This window comes from Capra hircus, chromosome 12 (genome assembly GCF_001704415.2).
Source record: "Capra hircus breed San Clemente chromosome 12, ASM170441v1, whole genome shotgun sequence".
NCBI lineage: Eukaryota > Metazoa > Chordata > Mammalia > Artiodactyla > Bovidae > Capra > Capra hircus.
Window position 1 is genome coordinate 13294088 of NC_030819.1, and position 18478 is coordinate 13312565.

The following is an 18478-nucleotide window of genomic DNA, read 5'->3' on the forward strand; positions in this document are numbered from 1 at the left end:
TTTTGTATCTGAGATGCTGGCCAAAGAATTATCTCTGCCTAACTGAGACAGGAGGTGCATCTATTTCAATAGTAGCTCTATGACTTCCAGGCTCTCTCTTGGTACTTCTTTTTGCTTTCAGCCCTGGACAGTTGCCGACTTGATGGCCAACCAGCAGCCAGAGTCAGCGGCAGCCATGTCTGCAGCTAAGCCCTCTAGGTTTTGATGGACTCAGTTCCTAGGGCAGAAGTTCTTGTTTTTTTTTTGTAGTTTCAGAATATTGGGAAAACAGCAGCATAAATGCTGAGAATATAAAATTTAAATTTACATCTGACTTTTATCCATATGGTAGCAAAGTGTAGGAAAGCATCATCATGCAGGTTTTTCCCTCCTACTTAATGGACCAATAATAATGTGGCGAATTTTGCCTGAAATTTGTTAACAATGGAGAGAAATATTCTTTACTGTTGGAATTGAACTAGTGTTTAGAAAGCATCTTAACCAAAAGGCATGTTGTTAAGATATTCTGCAAATCCACATGCCATGGGAACCTAGAAATCCCATCTGCTGAGGCCGGTGAGACCTTGAAAGAGCGGAGTCTCTGTGGGGACCTGCAGCCCCAGACCTGGACAGTGGAATTTGGTGCCACTTTCTTTGAGTGAAATGCTTTTGTTAGGAGAACAGGCTTCAAAGTGACAATAGTACCATCATCACCCTCTCCAGATCTGCCTATGGTGTTCACTAAGGGTCTGAACTGCCCAGCACTGAGGCTGTTTCCTAAGCCTTCATTTTCCTTTGACACAAGCACTGGTTGTTCAAGGTCATACAGTCCTGCCCCTTTCTCCAAACCGTCTTAAACTAGACATTTTTTTCTAGAAGGAAATAAAAGGAATAAGGAAGGACACATTAAGAGACTCTGTCCTGTTATTTTTTGTTTCAAACTTTAGGTTGTTTTAAACAAAATATACTTTTCCTAAGACTTTTGTTAATTTCTTTTACATTTTGGTAAGTATTTTGAGAGAGATCATAATCTTCACATTTTGAAATTTTATGTGAACTTAACATCTACTAAATTTATTACATAAAACTTAATTATTTAAAAGAAATAAGGCTTTTTCTTCACTAGATGAAACCTAAATTCTAACTGGATTTAGGAGAGATGATTTCTTTAGGAGGTAGTAAAAATAATTTTAGGATAAAATGTTAAACTTTTAAATATCTCTAGAGACTTATTTCTCACATTACTTATCTGGCTATAATTTGGTTGAGTAATGAAGAAAAAGTCTTTGAAGATCCTGAAGTTTTGAAGCAGGCTTAAGATAATTTTAAAAGCTATAATACTTAAGGATTATATATTATGCTGAATGACTAAAATATTCAAAGACTTGAAAACATTATAAATGCTTGCTTGCTGTTTAGAAGTTGTGTTTTGCCTTTTCTGCTTAGAGGTTTGATACATTTGTTTAATTCCTTTTTACACATTATAAAAACCTTATTTTAGGAAGAGAAAATGAACAGAAATTAAATGACAACAAGATACATATAAGGAAAACTTTGAAGAATAACCCTTCTCTCACTAAGGAAATAAGAACCGTCTTGGAGCAGAGTTTGGTGGAGAAACTGGAAACCTTGGGAATTAATGCAGTAAGTTCACTCACTTTGGGAATATTTACTGGTTTAGTTTTATTTTGTTTTCTAAATAATAAATGATCAGAGAAGAGGAGGTGGCATGCCAGTTCTGTTACATTTGGAGACCAGAGCCTAATGCAACATGATTCATTAAACACTTTGCTGGCATTCACCGTGTGCCTGACACCTTTCAGAGAGCTTTCCCAGTGTAACTTATTTAAACGTAGAGATTGATCTCTGAGGTAAGTCAGTTCATCTGCATTTTGCAGAGGTGAAGTCACTGATGCAGGTCACACGTTAGTGATGAAGGAGCCAGGATTTGCCTCTAGGCAGTTGCAGAGCTGCTTACATTCTGATGTTAGCTCCAAACTATGTCTATTACAAAATCAGCAGCACTTATTAAATGAATGGGTGAATGAATTATATTTCATGGTGTTGCCAGATTGAGTGGTTGCGTACATAAAATACAAAACCGGAATTGAACAACTTGAATTTATATATTCCTGTTTCTGCGTATGAGTATACATATTACATGTGCATGTGTGAATGTGCAATGCAAAAGTATGCATACATGTGTGGGTGGCTTGTGCAGTTGTGTGCACATGGACATGTGTGCATTGTGTACATGCATGCATGCACGTTTATGTGTGCAGATGCACGTGCTGTGTTTGTGTATGTTGATCTGTGTGTATATATTGTGTATTCGTGTGTGCATAGGTGCATGAATCTGTATGCATACGTGTATATGTGTATCTACACATGTGCATACATTTGTGTGTATCTGAATGTATGTGTGTATACAAAGATGTGTATTTACAGATTTGTATGTATGTGGGGTGTGTGTGCATGATCTGTAACTACCATCCAGGTCAAGAAATCCATCATTTCCAATATCCTAGCAGACTCTGTTTGGCTTTCCTAAGTCGATATTGCTCCGTACTCCCCAACCAGAGGCAGTGGCTATTCAGATTTAGTTTCGTTTGTTCTTAAACCTCATATGAGTGGAATCCTACACCGTGTAGTATATGTGTCATTTGTTTTGCTTATGATTTTTTCTTTAAGATTCATTCATATTATTTCATTTCACAGTAGTTTGTACTGTAATATTGTGTTGTATAAATACACTACATTTTATCTGTTCTCCTGTTGAGGGCCATTTGGATTTCCAGTTTGGGGCTTTTTTGGCTTTACATTCTTGTACTGTCTTTTGGTGGACATGGACATTCCTTTCTCTTAGATGTATATCTAGAATTGAAATTTCTAAGACTATACATGTTTAGTTTTAGTAGGTGTAGCCAAATAATTTTCCAAAGTATAAACATTGACAATATCCCTATGAGTGTGTGAGAGCTCCTGTTGCAGCTGCATATGGTTTGGGGGTTATATGCTTCATTTGGGACATTTACTTTTATCCTATGAGTATAAAAACACCCTTTTTAAAAATAGAATGTATAGGTTTTTGTTTACTTTTTTGTCTATCTGGGCTTTAACAATTAAGTTTGGAAACACTGAGTTGGAGATCTAAACTTATTTCCAGTTGGACCAGTTGTTTCAATATCTTTTGTTGAATAACCCACCCTTTCTTTGTTTGAAATAGCAGTTTTATCATAAAGGACATCTTTACATACATTTGGATTTATTTTTGGACATTCAATAATGTTATCCTTTCAATTTTTTGGCATTTGTTTGCTAACACCATACTGGTTTAATTTTAGTAACTTTGTCCTATATTTTAGTATCTGTTACAGGCCATGCCTTTTTATTAGTCTTATTTCAAAAATTTCTTGGCAGTTCTTTCGTATTTTGTTTTCCAGTGAACTTTAGAAACAGCTGCTGCAGTTCCAAAATAATCCCTGCTGGGATTCTGATTGGAATTGCTTTAAATGTTGTGTATTATTTAGGAAGAACTGACATGTGTACAGAATTGTGTCTTTGCATCCAGCATCAGGGTATAGGAAGACAGGCGCTGAACACCTGCTCACACAAACAGGTGGTAGATCCATAATGACTATAGGATGTGAAATGAAGGAAAAGTAGAAGGGATTGAATAATTGAGGTCAGAGAAACTGCTTGGAGGTGGCAGTCGATCTGATGATGGAGATTTCTGCCCTGGGCAGCTGGATGGGTGGTGGGGCCACTTCCTGGAATGAGGAAGACTGAGGGAAAGGTGAGGGAGGAGATGGGAGTGTGTGTGTGTGACACTGATATCGAATACATGAATAAATCACTCTTTAACTGGTTTTCTTAGAACCTTTCAAATCCTGAAGAATTTTCTGAAATCACCTCTTAAATTATGGCATTTTCATAATTGAAAGCCTGATGCTTTTCCTCTTACCTGTGGCGTAACTAGCCTTGAAGTTTTTCACTGTGGCATCAGTCTCCTTTTCTGCTCTCCTCACGTGTTCCTCTGTAGCATTAACCCCTGGACGCCTTGACTGTCACTGCCTCATCGCCTGCCTTCCCCACAAGGTGCCCCCATCTGATCCCACCCTTCTTTTTACTTGTTTCATCTACCCATCCTTCAGGGCACAGCCCAGCCTCCACCTTAAGCCTTCTTGGGCCACTGATGCCTCTGATGGCCTGAATCTCTGAATTCCTCCAGCCCTTGTGGATTCATTTAGTGTTTATCACACATCTTGCATTGTTGGTTAATCAGTCATAATCAGTCACTCGCATGCCTTCCATGCATTCAGTCCTGATCCCAAATGCACAGTATTCCTAACCAGCCATGTATAATCTTACATACTTCTTATGTGTCCTGTTGCACCTTGAGCTTCTTCTGGGGCTGGGACCATGTATTATATATCCCCATCTTACATATAGCAGTAAGGACGAAAGATTGGCACGGTTAATGCAGACAAACATCCATGAAATGAAAAACATCAAAGGATAATTGATTAACTTAATGTTTTGTTCCTTCAGGATATACGTGGTATTCCAAGCGATCACTTGAATAGAGTGCTAAGAACTGTAGAATCAACAAGACATGAGCGAGAAAGACAAATACCTAACATTCAGCAAATTCGAGAATTCCTTGAACATCAGGTCAGCTGTAAAATTGAAGAGAGAACACTGCTGTCCACAGGTAAGACTGTCACCCACTGCCATTTCATGTCTGCGGAAATATTGATAGAGCAACCATTTCATGATTTTATATGGTTAACAAACCTTGGCACTTAATCGGCAACTGTTACTGTTTGAACCATTGAATGTTGCATTTTAGATTGTATTTTTACAATTAAAAACCTCCTGTAGTATGGACTCTAGACCCTTGAGATGGGCTTGTTTGTTTCAGTGCCAATGTAGACAATATTGTAGCATTTTCTTCTGCTTTTCATGCAGTGGAGACTCACAAATGACACTACTATTCCAGACAGGTATGGTGCTTCTCAAATGGACACCCTTTCAACTGGAGAACTACCCAAAGCAATACACCTTCCTCCCAAAAGCAGACAGCTGATTAGACAAAGACCTGTTTTTTCTGATAGAACATCTGTTCCAAAGTGAGTATTTTCAACTCTAATTTTTTTTTTTTAAATATTTGTCTCAGCTTGGGATGCTATAACAGAATACCATTGACTGGGTGGCTTAAACAACAGAAATATATATTCTAACACTTCTGGAGGGTGGAAGTCTGAGATCAGGGTGCTAGCCAACATAGTCAGGTTCTGGGAGGCTTCTCTCCCAGGACTCACAGATGGCCAGCTTCTTACTGTGTCCTCATATGCCAAGGAGAACAAGAGAGCCGGAGAACAAGAGAGCCTTGGTCTCTCTTCCTTTACTTACGGGGGCACTAATTCCTTTCAGCGTCGGCCCCATCCTCATGACCTCATCTAAACCAAATCACCCCATCTCCAGATACCATCACGCTGAGGGCTAGGGCTTCAACGCAGGAATATTAGAGGGCCACAAGCATTCAGCCCACAGCAGTGTGTGACTCAACAGAGAATCACACTTGGAATGCCTACCCTTCTCTCAGTTCAGGAAGATTCATAAGTGCTTACCCTCTGATAAAGCAAAAATCACCAGTTCCATAGAACTCTATTTTAAATTACATGATTTGCTCATGCTGGAAATATTTTTCTCTTGCTTTTAGAGTTAAGAAAAATGCCACAGAAGATCATTTTCCCAGGAGGTCTTCCACTATTGTGTGAGTACTGAGGGAGCAGGGAAAGGTGGTTTTTAAAAGTTCTTTTCACTGAATATTCCTTTTACTGTAAATTAGTATGTTCATTGTGGTTCACTAGAACCATAATTATTACATATCATATTTAATCTGTGATTCCTTTGTTACACCTTCATTTCTTTATCCTAAGTCAATATCACTTGTGGCCTCCATTAACAAGTGGGACCACACCTGAGTCATGTTTGTTATTCCCCACCCCCACCCCTGCCTAGTTTAGTAATTTTCGATAAGCATGATGAATGCGTGATGTTGCTTTTTAGTGGCTGGATCCATGATGGTGTATCTGGATAGAATTTTAGTGTTCCAGCTTCCTGTGGAAGTTGTTAATGGCCTTAGACCTTACTCTCTTAGGCTTGCTCAGGATACTGAGAACCCTATCTCAGTCGTTCCTTAACTGTGTGACACTGATTCAGTTGATTACCTGTTTTAAGCCTCAGTTTTTCTATCTGTAAGATGGGATGATGCTTCCTCTTTCACAGGATAGTTCTACAAATTAAAATGAGAACATATGAAAAGGACTTGGCCTCAGTGCTTGGTACTTGTGGGTACTCAATAAGTTGTAGGTATATCATTGTTATTAATTATGAGTAAAACTAATTTTATGATAATTGAATTCCATAGTAGAGAGAATAAATATAATAAAGACACTGTAAATGATAACTCACCCTTCAGAAGCACTTATCATGTAATAATCTCATGGGAAGAGCTTTATTTCATGGGATGTAGTGTAACTGAACATTGTGTGGAATTTAGGTACTCAGTGAATATTTTTTAAATGAATGGATACTGCTCTGAATTTGTTTCACTTTAAAATGGGGTGATGATTTATATGATACACAAATGAGTGTGTGTATTCATATAAAACTATTCATATAAAAGTACTTGGTTCAGTTCAGTTCAGTCGCTCAGTCGTGTCCGACTCTTTGCGACCCCATGAATTGGCAGCACGCCAGGCCTCCCTGTCCATCACCATCTCCCGGAGTTCACTCAGACTCATGTCCATTGAGTCCGTGATGCTATCCCACCATCCCGTCCTCAGTCGTCCCCTTCTCCTACTGCCCCCAATCCCTCCCAGCATCAGAGTCTTTTCCAATGAGTCAACTCTTCACATGAGGTGGCCAAAGTACTGGAGTTTCAGCTTCAGCATCATTCCCTCCAAAGAAATCCCAGGGTTGATCTCCTTCAGAATGGACTGGTTGGATCTCCTTGCAGTCCAAGGGACTCTCAAGAGTCTTCTCCAACACCACACTTCAAAAGCATCAATTCTTCGGCGCTCAGCCTTCTTCACAGTCCAACTCTCACATCCATACATGACCCCAGGAAAAACCATAGCCTTGACTAGACTGACCTTAGTTGGCAAAGTAATGTCCCTGCTTTTGAATATGCTATCCAGGTTGGTCATAACTTTTCTTCCAAGGAGTAAGCGTCCTTTAATTTCATGGCTGCAATCACCATTGCGGTGATTTTGGAGCCCCCAAAAATAAAGTCTGACACTGTTTCCACTGTTTCCCCGTCTATTTCCCATGAAGTGATGGGACCGGATGCCATGATCTTCGTTAGTAATGCATGCGTGCCTGTGTGTGTCCTCAGTCGTGTGGACTCTTTGCAAATGACACTGTTTTAAAAGACAGCATAGTTTTATCCCAGAAATATTTTTTTCCACTATAAAATATGTTTCTTAGGTGTGTAAAAACTAATATTAAAAAAATACAAAATTTGAGTTTAGAGGAGTAATGTCCTAACTTCAGTCCACTTTGGTATCTAGGCCATGTGGCATGTGGTTGGCAGATGTAAATTTGAAATGACCATTCCGCCTTTTGCATAGTAAGTCCTCGGCCTGGCTGCCATCTTGTTCTATGGCCACGCGGGCATTTGTTAGGCTCTCTTGAGAAAGTTCCACCCTCTTTAAGGGGCATGCTGCTGCTGCTGCTAAGTCACGTTAGTGGTGTCTGACTCTGTGCGACCCCATAGACGGCAGCCCACCAGGCTCCCCCATCCCTGGGATTCTCCAGGCAAGAACACTGGAGTGGGTTGCCATTTCCTTCTCCAGTGAATGACAGTGAAAAGTGAAAGTGAAGTTGCTCAGTCGTGTCCGACTCTTCGCGACCCCATGGACTGCAGCCCACTAGGCTCCTCCGTCCATGGGATTTCCCAGGCAAGAGTACTGGAGTAGGGTGCCATTGCCTTCTCCGTATTGTCTGTAAATCCTGAAACACGGAAACAGCGCCCCCTGTTTGGGCTTTGATTTGTTTAGGACTCCTCCCTTCAGTTCCGAGGAGGAGCTGGATGCTGACGACCTCATCCAGGCGTTCACTTCCCCAGATGTACTTCCTGTGCTGTCGTCTAAAAGCAACAAGAGTAGTTTTGGAAAGAGCGCTGTCGTCAAAAGCGACACTGATTGGACCGAGGGAAGTGAAATTGAGGACTCTGATATTTCCCCCAAGCCCACAGGTAAGCTTTCCTTTACTGAAAATCCATCTGGAAATTTTGATTTTCGGACAGTGGTTCTCAACCACAGTGCTTCTGTGGACAGTGGTTCTCAGCTCTCCATACTGGGCATCTGAGCTGAGAAAGTTCTCGAGGAAACGATGTGAAAGTAAAATGAAAGTGCTAGTCCCTCAGTCGTGTTTGACTCTTTGCGATCCCCTGGACTGTAGGCTGCCAGGCTCCTCTGTCCTTGAAATTATCCAGGCAAGAATACTGGAGTGAGTAGTCACTGGCTTCTCAAGGGGATCATCCCAACCCAGGGATCCAACTCGGGTCTCCTGCATTGCAGGCAGATTCTTTACAATCTGAGCCACCAGGAAAGAGAGTATGGGGTTAATCAAAAAATTGTTGATACCTGAGGAAAAATGGAAGGGGCTTAGCAAGTAGTTGATGTTCAGGTGGAAGGAGAGGAAGGGGTTGGGGGTGTCTGGATATATTAGTAACAAATACAAGGGCTGCTGTAATGAAGTACATACACTGTGTGGCTTAAACCACAGAATGTCTCATAGGAGCTGGAAGACCACAATCAAGGTGGCAAGGTTGGTTTCTTCTGAGAGCTATGAGGAGAGGACCTGCTCTGAGTCTCTGTCCTTGGCATGTAGATGGCTGTCTCCTCCCTATGTCTCGTCACATTGACTTTCTCTGTGGGTGCCTCTGTGTCCAAATTTCCCACTCTTGTCCAGCGACACCAGTTGTGTCAGATTAGGGTCCTCCTTAATGACCTCACCTTAACCTAATTACCTCTTTAAAGGTCCTGTCTCCAAGTAAGGTCACCTTCCGAGGTAATGGGGGTAAGGACGTCAACATACGCATTTGGGACATAATTCAATCCCTAATACTGTGTGTCTTTGAGAATAACTGTTCTAACACACCATGTTGCCTTTTGAAAATGGGGCAATTCTAAAGGAACGTGAGGTCCAAGTTGGTGATTGCTGATAATTTGCCAAGGAGAAGAGGCAAAAGTGTCATTTAAGGAAAAAAAGAAAGAAACTCTGTTTAATGCAACTTAAAAATTGTGTATTCTTAATTGATATGTAAACATATCAGATGTAATTATTGTATAGAATTTGTATATACCATGTATTTTTATAATATGTAAAATATAACTTTTAAAATTGCTTTTGAAAATACCATATGAATATCCATTCACACAGGCTGCCTGACTGAAATTAAAGTTTCTGATCATGAGTCTGAATGACTTCCTTTTTTTGATTTAAAATAAAAATGTGATTCTTCTAGTCTAGAAGATCATGATTTTTTAAAAGGCATTATCTGTGATGCTTGGACTCTCTGTGGAGAAGGAAATGGCAACCCACTTCAGTATTCTTACCTGGAAAATCCCATGGACGGAGGAGCCTGGCAGGCTACAGTTCATGGGGTCACACAGAGTCGGACACAACTGAGCGACTGACACACAGTCTCTCTCACATTGTAAGATTATTTTGGAACTGAAGATTTAATTTTTTAAACTTTACCTGTTTTCTATGGGTCCTATAGGAACCTCCATTAAAACATTAACTGGAAAAGTTGAAAAGACGGTTTCAAATCACAGAAATATGAATAAGCCAGTTGGTGGAATTAATGTTGCTGACACGTTCATCAAAAAAGAACTAAAAGAAGATCTAAAGGTGAAGTCACTTTTACTTGTTAAACATACACAAATTCATCTTTCAATGAATATATCATACTAATTGTATTTTGTAGTGAAATGTAAAACAAATACAATTATTAGTATAGTAGAGGTTGAGATTTTTAATTTATCTTGTTTTCAGTATTGCATTTCCATAGGGAATCAAAGATACTGAGAGGATAACTGGTAATAATACATCCTATGCTTATCAGGTTTTACAGGTTTTCAGAATCCCGTCACGTGTATTATTTGACGCTGGCAGATATTAGGTAGTTTGTTCACAGAAACTTGTGACTGAACAGAATCTGGACTTTCAGATCTGAGTCCAGGAATCTTTTTGCTACGAAGACATGACCTGGAAGTGAAATAGGGACTTTTCAGAGTTTATCCCCACTTGGCAGCTGGAGTCCATAAGACATGCTTTAGAGACTGTGACCCGAGCGGAGGACAAAGCCGAGCTCTCCTCCTTGAGACTTCGGACACACTCCAAGGTCTGGCACCAGGCCCCGGAAGTGCTCCTGTGGATGGAGACCTGGGTGGGCTTCTCTTTGTTGACTGGGTCTTCCAGTAGTAGTTGCTGTTTCTTTAATTTTTCACTTACACTAGATTTAATTCTTCCTCTGCTCATCTATGGAATCCAGAGCATTCTGTCCAACTACTTTCATAAGTTAGTGCCATTTGTGTTACACAAGCCCAAAATGACAAAAAGTCACATCAGTCAAGAGCCACTGTGTCTTCCTTAGAAAGTGCACTGGAGAAATACACAGTCCTTCCCATCGGGCCCACTTTTGCAGGGCCCTCGTGTGATCTCTCCTGCAGTTAAATGTCTTAGCATCACAGAGGTAAGAGCCCCAGAGCTGGTCTGACTGCTCCTTGGGGAGCATCCTGACTTGACTTTACAACATAGTTTCTGGAATTTTCTAAATTCACGATTGCTGCGTAGGAAACATACATTTCCATGGCAACAGACAAAAAGAGGTGGTTCCCTCTGCTTTCGAAGCACAGATTTCCAAACGCATTTCATCGCCCTCAGAGATGACTAGATGAGAGACCCTCTGAGGCTCCCAACTTCTTACCATTTAGCGTAAGTGGCCCAGTCTGTTTGAGGGGCTCTAACACACATGGTTTCTTTAGGGGACATTCATTAATCTCTGCTTTTTTTTTTTTTAGTGTACAGATGTGGACGACGATGACTGGGACATATCATCCTTAGAGGAAGACAGATCTATAGGGAGAAAAGCTGGGAGAGAACAGAAGGAACCTCCTCCACCTGTGAAGAATGAGTCAAATTCTACTCAAGTGCCAAATGCCTGGGGTGCAGCTAACCCGAAAGGACCAAAGGGAGAAGGTTCGAAGCTTTGGTGTCTACCGGAAGCCTTTATAAATACCAGACTACCCTAATGGGCTTCCCTGGTGGCTCAGCGGAAAAGAATCTGCCTGCCAAGCAGGAGACGTGGGTTTGATCCCTGTGTCAGAAATATCCCCTGGAGAAGGAAATAGCAACCCACTCCAGTATTTTTGCCTGGGAAATCCCATAGACAGAGGAGCCTGGCAGGCTACAGTCCGTGGGGTCACAAAAACATTAGACACAACTGAGTGACTTAAAAAACATTATTTTAATAAGGACTGAATGTGAACAACTTACTGATTTAGTATCTATTTACTAATTTTCTAAGTTTTAATTTCAGTTTCTAATCTTTTATCTTTAAAAATTTTTAATATCTATTTTTGAAAGTGCCCCTACAAATACTCTTCATGTAAATGCCTCCTGCTACTGCTGCTGCTGCTAAGTCAGACATGCTTCAGTCATGTCTGACTCTGTGCTACCCCATAGACGGCAGCCCATCAGGGTCCCCTGTCCCTGGGATTCTCCAGGCAAGAACACTGGAGGGGGTTGCCATTTCCTTCTCCAATTTATGAAAGTGAAAAGTGAAAGTGAAGTCGCTCAGTCGTGTCCGACTCTTAGCGACCCTATGGACTGCAGCCTACCAGGTTCCTCCATCCATGGGATTTTCCAGGCAAGAATACTGGAGTGGGGTGCCATTGCCTTCTCCGAAATGCCTCCTAGAAATTTACATTTCTGATACATACCTAAATGAGGCCACTTTTTTCCTAACTGTCTTCCTGTATTCATCTGTCTACGTGTTAAATATTGTTATTTTCTTCCAAGGGAGATTCTTCTTGGAGCATTGTAGCCAGTGGAATGAAGGACCAGGGAAGCCATTTACTGCCATTGATCCTATCCACCCAGGCTAGAGTCTGGATAATAAGTCCAGTCACTTAACCTCTCAACACATTTAATTTTTAAAATCAGAAAATATTATTTGTATTTTTTTGAATCAGAGAAGTTCTTTTCCACGTGCCCCCTCACCCCCCACTCCACCCCACATACACACAGTGCCTCCTCCTAGCCATCCTATATCCCTGCAAGTAACCGGCTCAGACTTGTTTCTAGACTTAGCAATTTTAGACGTGAACTTTCTAGGTGCTGATACGACAGATGAAGACTTGGCTCCTTCTCCACTGCCTGCACCTCTCATGCCCCCTCTTCAGTACTTTAGTCCCCCCCCCCAACACCATCTATAATTTTAAATGAATACATGCACATCTCTTGGTCTGTTTATAGCAGGATCTTGTGCCCCGCACCCCGCATTTCTAAGATGAACCATTGCCTGTGTCTTCACTTGATCTCTTCTCTCCACCAGTGTGTCAGTTGTTAACACTGACCTCTTCTGGCACCGTCATAAGTTTTCTGTGCTATGTCTCAGCATCCATCCTCATCATAAAGACGCGTTTACGCTCCAGTGACTGTGGAAGGACACAGGACACTCAGGACACTCAGAATGCCCTGAGTACATTTCCTCCTGCCACTGCCATGACCCCACGCCCCTCAGAGAAAACATCCCTAGTCACGCTCAAGTGGAATTCTCTGTGCTGTTTCAGTGGCTCAAGGCACTTTTGATCTAACTTCACCTTTTAGCTCATCTATGCTAGAGAACCTATTTTTAGCATGTAGTCCCTCCCTGGCTTGTTAATTTTATTCTCCTCTCTTAATGGCTGCCTGCCTCCAGGCGCTGTGCTGAATGCCAGGAGGTGGGGGCCGGGTGGAAGCTTCGACGGCCCTGTGAGGCAGACCTAGAGACAGGGCCATCCCGACCTAGAGACAGGGCCGTCCCGCGGTGGTGGGATGGTCCACGGCGTCCTGCCCCAGCCTGTGGGAGCTGGGGGTGGGGTTGGCAAGCCGACTCAGGCCCGAGTGACGAATTACAGTGTGAAGTTATGGAGCTTTTATTGGCTGGACAATGTGCTCATTTAATCACTGGGGCCTCCCCTCCCTCCCTCCCTGTCTCCCACACAGGACCTCAGGATGAGTCCAGTACACTAAAAAGCAGCTTAGTAACTGTGACTGAATGGAGCGACTCTTCAGACGTGTAACCGTCACCCTGTGCGTCAGGAGGTCCGTCCAGACTTCAGCAGTATTTGGTATCGTGCTATTTCAGCACTGCCTACGCAACTATGATTGTCCTGCCTGACAGTATCTCCTGCAATAACAAGGAAACCGGCTCTCAGAGAACAAGAGTCTCTTTAATGGCACCTAACACAGTGTTAAAAACACATACACACAAATTGTCAACAGTATTTTGAAGCATATAAAGGTGTTTAAGAATGCTGCTGCTGCTTAAAAATAATGTGTCAACCGAAGTCATAAAAAGTTTTTTCTTCAGAACAGTACTCTAGTGTTTAGGTGTATTTTTTTCAACTAATTTTTAAGTGAATTTTTTTTAACTAATAGCAGGTTTTAGTTTGCATCTAAACTTTAAAAAAATATATCTTTTTTATGTACGTTGTCATGTTGGAAGTGTTTCACTATAAAGTTCTGTTAGTATCCTTAAAATGGAATTGGTGGAAATCAGTGAAATTTTAAGAGTAGACAGCTTATGTTTCATCTAGAAGTAAGTTTAGAGTTAATAAGAATATAGTTATGCCCATATTAACTACATTTTCTGGAAGTACTTTTACCATATGCAGCTTTGGGCCACTGTAAGCATGTTTTAGAACTTAAAAATACTATTTCTGCAGCATAACCTTGACCTTGGATATTTTATGAATAAAATGTAGCCATTTTAAATATCAGTTATCAGACTATGAATAGAATAGAGTCAGTCCTGAATTCATATGTGTCTGTATTTTTTTTTTACTTTTTTAAAATGCCCTTTCCGCATTAGAAAATACCTCAAAACTAATTTAGCTATATTCTTAACAGTGACATTATCAATAGTCAACATGTTCATATAAACTGCTTTTTGCATTTTTTTTTATACTTTGTGGTACTATCTCTACTTTTGTTTCTCCCCAAAAAGAACTATTTTAACTAAATGGTCTGTTAGGATTTGGACCTCTCTTTGTTTTGTCAGCCTTTCAAGTAAAACCCTTAGTGACACCCTTGTGACTGTGGCTGAGTTATTAGAGCTGATTTCAAGTTAAACTCATCTCATTCAAGGATTTAAGCTTGTCTTGGTAGCCATGCCATGTAACATGCTGATCTAAAACAGCAGTTTTTCTTTTATCTGTTTCTGCCCCACCAGGGTCCTTTTTACTTGTGGGCCATTTACCTTTTTAAAAACATCCCATAAAGGCCATTTAATGCAAATATACCTGCTTTGAATGTAAGTTTCTAAAAGCTCTAATAAACCCTGCATGAAATCTTCACTGTAGTAAGACACAGGTAAGTAACCTACAACAATGCCTAAGAAGGCACGTGGGTTCCTGTGTTCACTCACTTATCCACTTAGATCTGTTGAGCTCCGTGTTCTGTTTTAATGTACATTATTAGTTATTTGATGAGAACAACTTTGAGACATGTTATTTTAATCTTCTTCTTAAAGATGTGAGAAACTAAAAAAAAAAAAAAAAATAGATCTGAGAAACTAAGCTATACAGTAACTTGCCAAAAGCCATATGACTAGAAAAATGACCAAAGCAGGCTTTAAACCAGGCCTCAACTCCCAAGTCCTGGGTCTGCTTGGTCTTTACTCCTAAACAGCAAGGACTGGGGAAATATGAAGACTGTCTCCTAAGTAACACAAGTCTTTATGCATCTGTGTCGCAAAAGCTAATGTTCTGTTTAGTCCTGTCATGTTAGATTGTACTAGAATTGCTCATTTTCCTTTGGACCATCGCCTTATATTTCCTGACACGGACACACGGCTAATGTTTCTGGCTCTTGACAGTTTTTCTGTACTTTGACTCCTTGTCGCCCTAAATTCTTCAGAAGCTGTGATAATTCAATACAGTCAAAATATTTTCTTCACCAGTACAGCTCTAAAAACTTAAAAATTTGTTTTAAACACACATTCACCAAACCCTGTGCCCACATTGCTTATAGTACCCAGCCTCCCTCAGTGGTTTCCAGTTCATTTGTATCCCCGGAAAAGGTATTTAAGTACTACCATGGTCTGGAAAAAAAAAGTTTACTGTATCAGTAATAAACTCGTTCATTTTCTTTTCAGTGAGCACCTCCAAGCAATGTGATTTTTCCTTTTTAAGTCCTTCAGGCTTGAGGAAGATCTCACGTCACCCATGCTGTGACTGGTATTGTTGGGTACCTGAGTCACAGAAGACATGGTTAAGCGATTCGTAGCCACAGCCTGAGACTGAATATACTTCACCCTAGAGTGCCTCAGTTCAAAGTCCTTGAGGTCTTGTCACTTGCTGTGGCAAGTCGCTTCAGCTTCTCTGCTTTCATTTCATCCTCTGTCAGTTCAGGGTCCTACAGTACTTACCTCAGAGGGTGGCTATGAGGCTGCAGTGACTGAGGGCACACAGAGCGTTTAGAGCAGCGACAGGCACACACAGGCTGAGGTAACTATTGCCCTGTGGATATGAGCTGAAAGGGCTGGCCTGAGAAATAAAACATTGTCTTTGGTCAGAGATCCCTGGAGGAACTTACATGTCTTGAAAAAAATGCTGTCTCTCCATTGCCAGTTGGTTCCCCACACATAGCCTGAGCAACACAGGTCCTCAGGAACTCGATCCATTGTTTCTGAGTGAGGCAGGGACCGGGCGGCTCCAGGCCTTCCTCTGTCAGCCTCAGAGTCGGCCATGACCGGTGTATCCAGATCTGCTCTCTATACCAGAGGAGGAGGTATTTAAGGAGGACCAGCCAGGTAGTGGGCAGTAGCATCTTGGCCCCGTGAGCCCTTCCTGGAGCAGCCGTTGAGAAGCACAGTGGTGACAGACAGATGTCAGCAGCTAGCAATCGGCTCTACCCAGCCAGTACATGTCCATTCAACCCAGACATCTGAGGAACAGTCTCAGATCACCCCCATACTGTTTACAAGTCATGACTCCTTAATAACTCTGTTTAATATATGAAGGAACAAACACATAAAAAATGGGGACAAATAGTGCAAGGTCTGGGTGATTAAGAAGGCTACATTACGAACACTGCTGGAATCTTTGGTGTTAAACACAGATGTATAAGATATATACAAATCTTGTAAATAGCCTGTTTATTTTTTTTTATAGAAAGCCACAACAGAAAGTGATTAGTATGTAACTATAGAAGAACATTTACATCCAAGAATCAACAAATTCTTCAAATTCATATTTTAAAAATAGTTTGAGTGTTAATTATAGGAGGGCCTTGATGGCATCATTTTGTGAACAGTTCACGTTTAGAACAAGCTCAAGACACAGCTTGAAGGCAGCTCTCTTTTTAGACGTAAGCATTTTTGTCAAACTGTTTTGAAGGGTTTGAGGTTTTGAGATCTGCTTCTCTGCCGTGATACTTGGTCCGAGAAGACATGACAGACGTGGCCCCATTGTACGTGTATCCCATTCTGAAAGGCAAAATGGTTTGGCAGATGGTCTTTCACACGTAGGACAAACAAAAATGGGAAGAAACCACATCCCCCCGTTTCTGTCACAACTAAGTCATCTTTCCCTGATTATGTTTAGTTTTCTTCCTTCTCAGCCCAAGAAATCGTTCAGTGTCATTTCAGAACAGCTAGTGTGACTAAGAGGATCTCAGAAGAAACTCATGGCTTCTTAGTTTGTTCACTTATTCTCCTTCAAACCTTACATAAAACTTATCTTCCTGGAATCTTGGGAGACTGTGATGACCTTAATCAGCAATTTCCACTTATGTGAAAATTGTGAGGCCAAAGTGAAGAATATGCCCCTAAAGTTAGACAAAATTTCTACTTACAGCAATAGCTTTGGAACGTAAGAATGTCAAACTCTGCTTTTTTTTGATGCTTCATCAAAAAAAATTTTTTAATTGAAGGATAATTGCTTTACAATATTGTGTTGGTTTCTGTCCTATATCAACACAAGCTCTGCTTTTTAAATTAACTAATTATCTATAGTCTATTCAATATAATTTTACCATACTATATATTCTTAACCTTCCCAAGAATCATAAGAACTACCTATAATTTATCCCACATATAACAATTTAGAATAGTATTGTACTTTTTAACAGGTCATTTTTGTCTCTTTTCATACCTGGGTGCTTTGCTGTTGTCAGATATTGAAAAGCAAAATATGACACCACCAATTATGCAGAGTGAGGCTCCTGCCCATCCAATAAACAGAGCAGCTCCTAACTCATACCTGTGAAGAGTAGCACACAAGTGTTAAAGCTTACTGATTGGGGGAGTAAACAGCATTTAACACTACTAGCCAACACATACTAAATGCTTATAATACACTTGCTATGGGAGCTTATACAGGAAGCAATATTTGTAAAGAATGCTTTATACTTTTTCAAAGTGTTTTTATAGCCTTCACTCAATTGTATCTTCCCAACATCCCAAAAGGAAGCTGAAAGGAAGCTGAAGGCATCAGGATGCCTTTGGGTAAAGCAGAAGCCGTGGACTCAAGGTGAGGCCTACTGGCTCTGCCAGCACATTGCCTCTGGGCTCTGCCTGAAGCCCAAACATTTCCATCTATTTATCCTGTTGTGCAGGGTAAATTATTTAGGCAGGTTTTAGATGGAAAAAGGAAAGTTGCCTCTGCTTTTATTTTGGTTCAACTCAGTAAGTGGTTAAGCATCTACTGTGTGCAGTCATGTGCAAGGTGCCAAAGGGTGACAGAACATGCCACCCCAACTATGCCACTTTGGCACAAGGGACCAAAAGCAACTGAGAAGAAACAGGAAAGCTCTCTGCCTTCTCCCTGTTTGCCTAAAAGCTGGGCATAAATGTGTAGAACTGTCCCCATCCCCTCACTACCAGGAAGAAGTTAATTCTCAGACACACTGAACACCCTGCTTAGCCCACAAGTGGCACCGGAGCAATCTACATTAACAAACTTCACTAATTTGCATTTTTCATTAGTTCCCTCCTTACATTCAGGTAAGTCACTCAATTGTGACTGACTCTTTGCAACCCCATGGACTGCAACATTCCAGGCTTCCCTGTCCATCACCAACTCCCGGAGCTTGCTCAAACGTATGTCCATCAAGTTGGCGATTTCATCCAACCTCTCATCCTCTATTGTCCCCTTCTCCTGCCTTTAATCTTTGCTAGCCTCAGGGTCTTTTCCACTGAGTCAGTTCTTCG

General features: G+C 41.0%; 2 protein-coding genes across 5 annotated transcripts in view; one reads left to right on the forward strand and one right to left on the reverse strand.

Moving 5' to 3' along the window:
* Window positions 1-13643, forward strand: part of DZIP1 (DAZ interacting zinc finger protein 1) — a 49152-nt gene extending 35509 nt beyond the window's left edge. For all 3 annotated transcript variants that reach the window (XM_018056438.1, XM_018056437.1, XM_018056439.1), the window contains 8 exons: window positions 1481-1623; window positions 4531-4693; window positions 4982-5111; window positions 5705-5758; window positions 8049-8245; window positions 9779-9909; window positions 11082-11259; window positions 13270-13643. In XM_018056438.1, the coding sequence (XP_017911927.1) occupies window positions 1481-1623; window positions 4531-4693; window positions 4982-5111; window positions 5705-5758; window positions 8049-8245; window positions 9779-9909; window positions 11082-11259; window positions 13270-13346 (1073 nt within the window). In that variant the 3' untranslated portion in view covers window positions 13347-13643. The remainder of the gene's footprint in view (window positions 1-1480; window positions 1624-4530; window positions 4694-4981; window positions 5112-5704; window positions 5759-8048; window positions 8246-9778; window positions 9910-11081; window positions 11260-13269) is intronic.
* CLDN10 (claudin 10) overlaps window positions 14986-18478 on the reverse strand; it is a 98602-nt gene continuing 95109 nt past the window's right edge. For both annotated transcript variants that reach the window (XM_018056440.1, XM_013968374.2), the window contains exons 4-5: window positions 17421-17528; window positions 14986-16753 (exon numbers count right to left, since the gene is read on the reverse strand). In XM_018056440.1, the coding sequence (XP_017911929.1) occupies window positions 16630-16753; window positions 17421-17528 (232 nt within the window). In that variant the 3' untranslated portion in view covers window positions 14986-16629. The remainder of the gene's footprint in view (window positions 16754-17420; window positions 17529-18478) is intronic.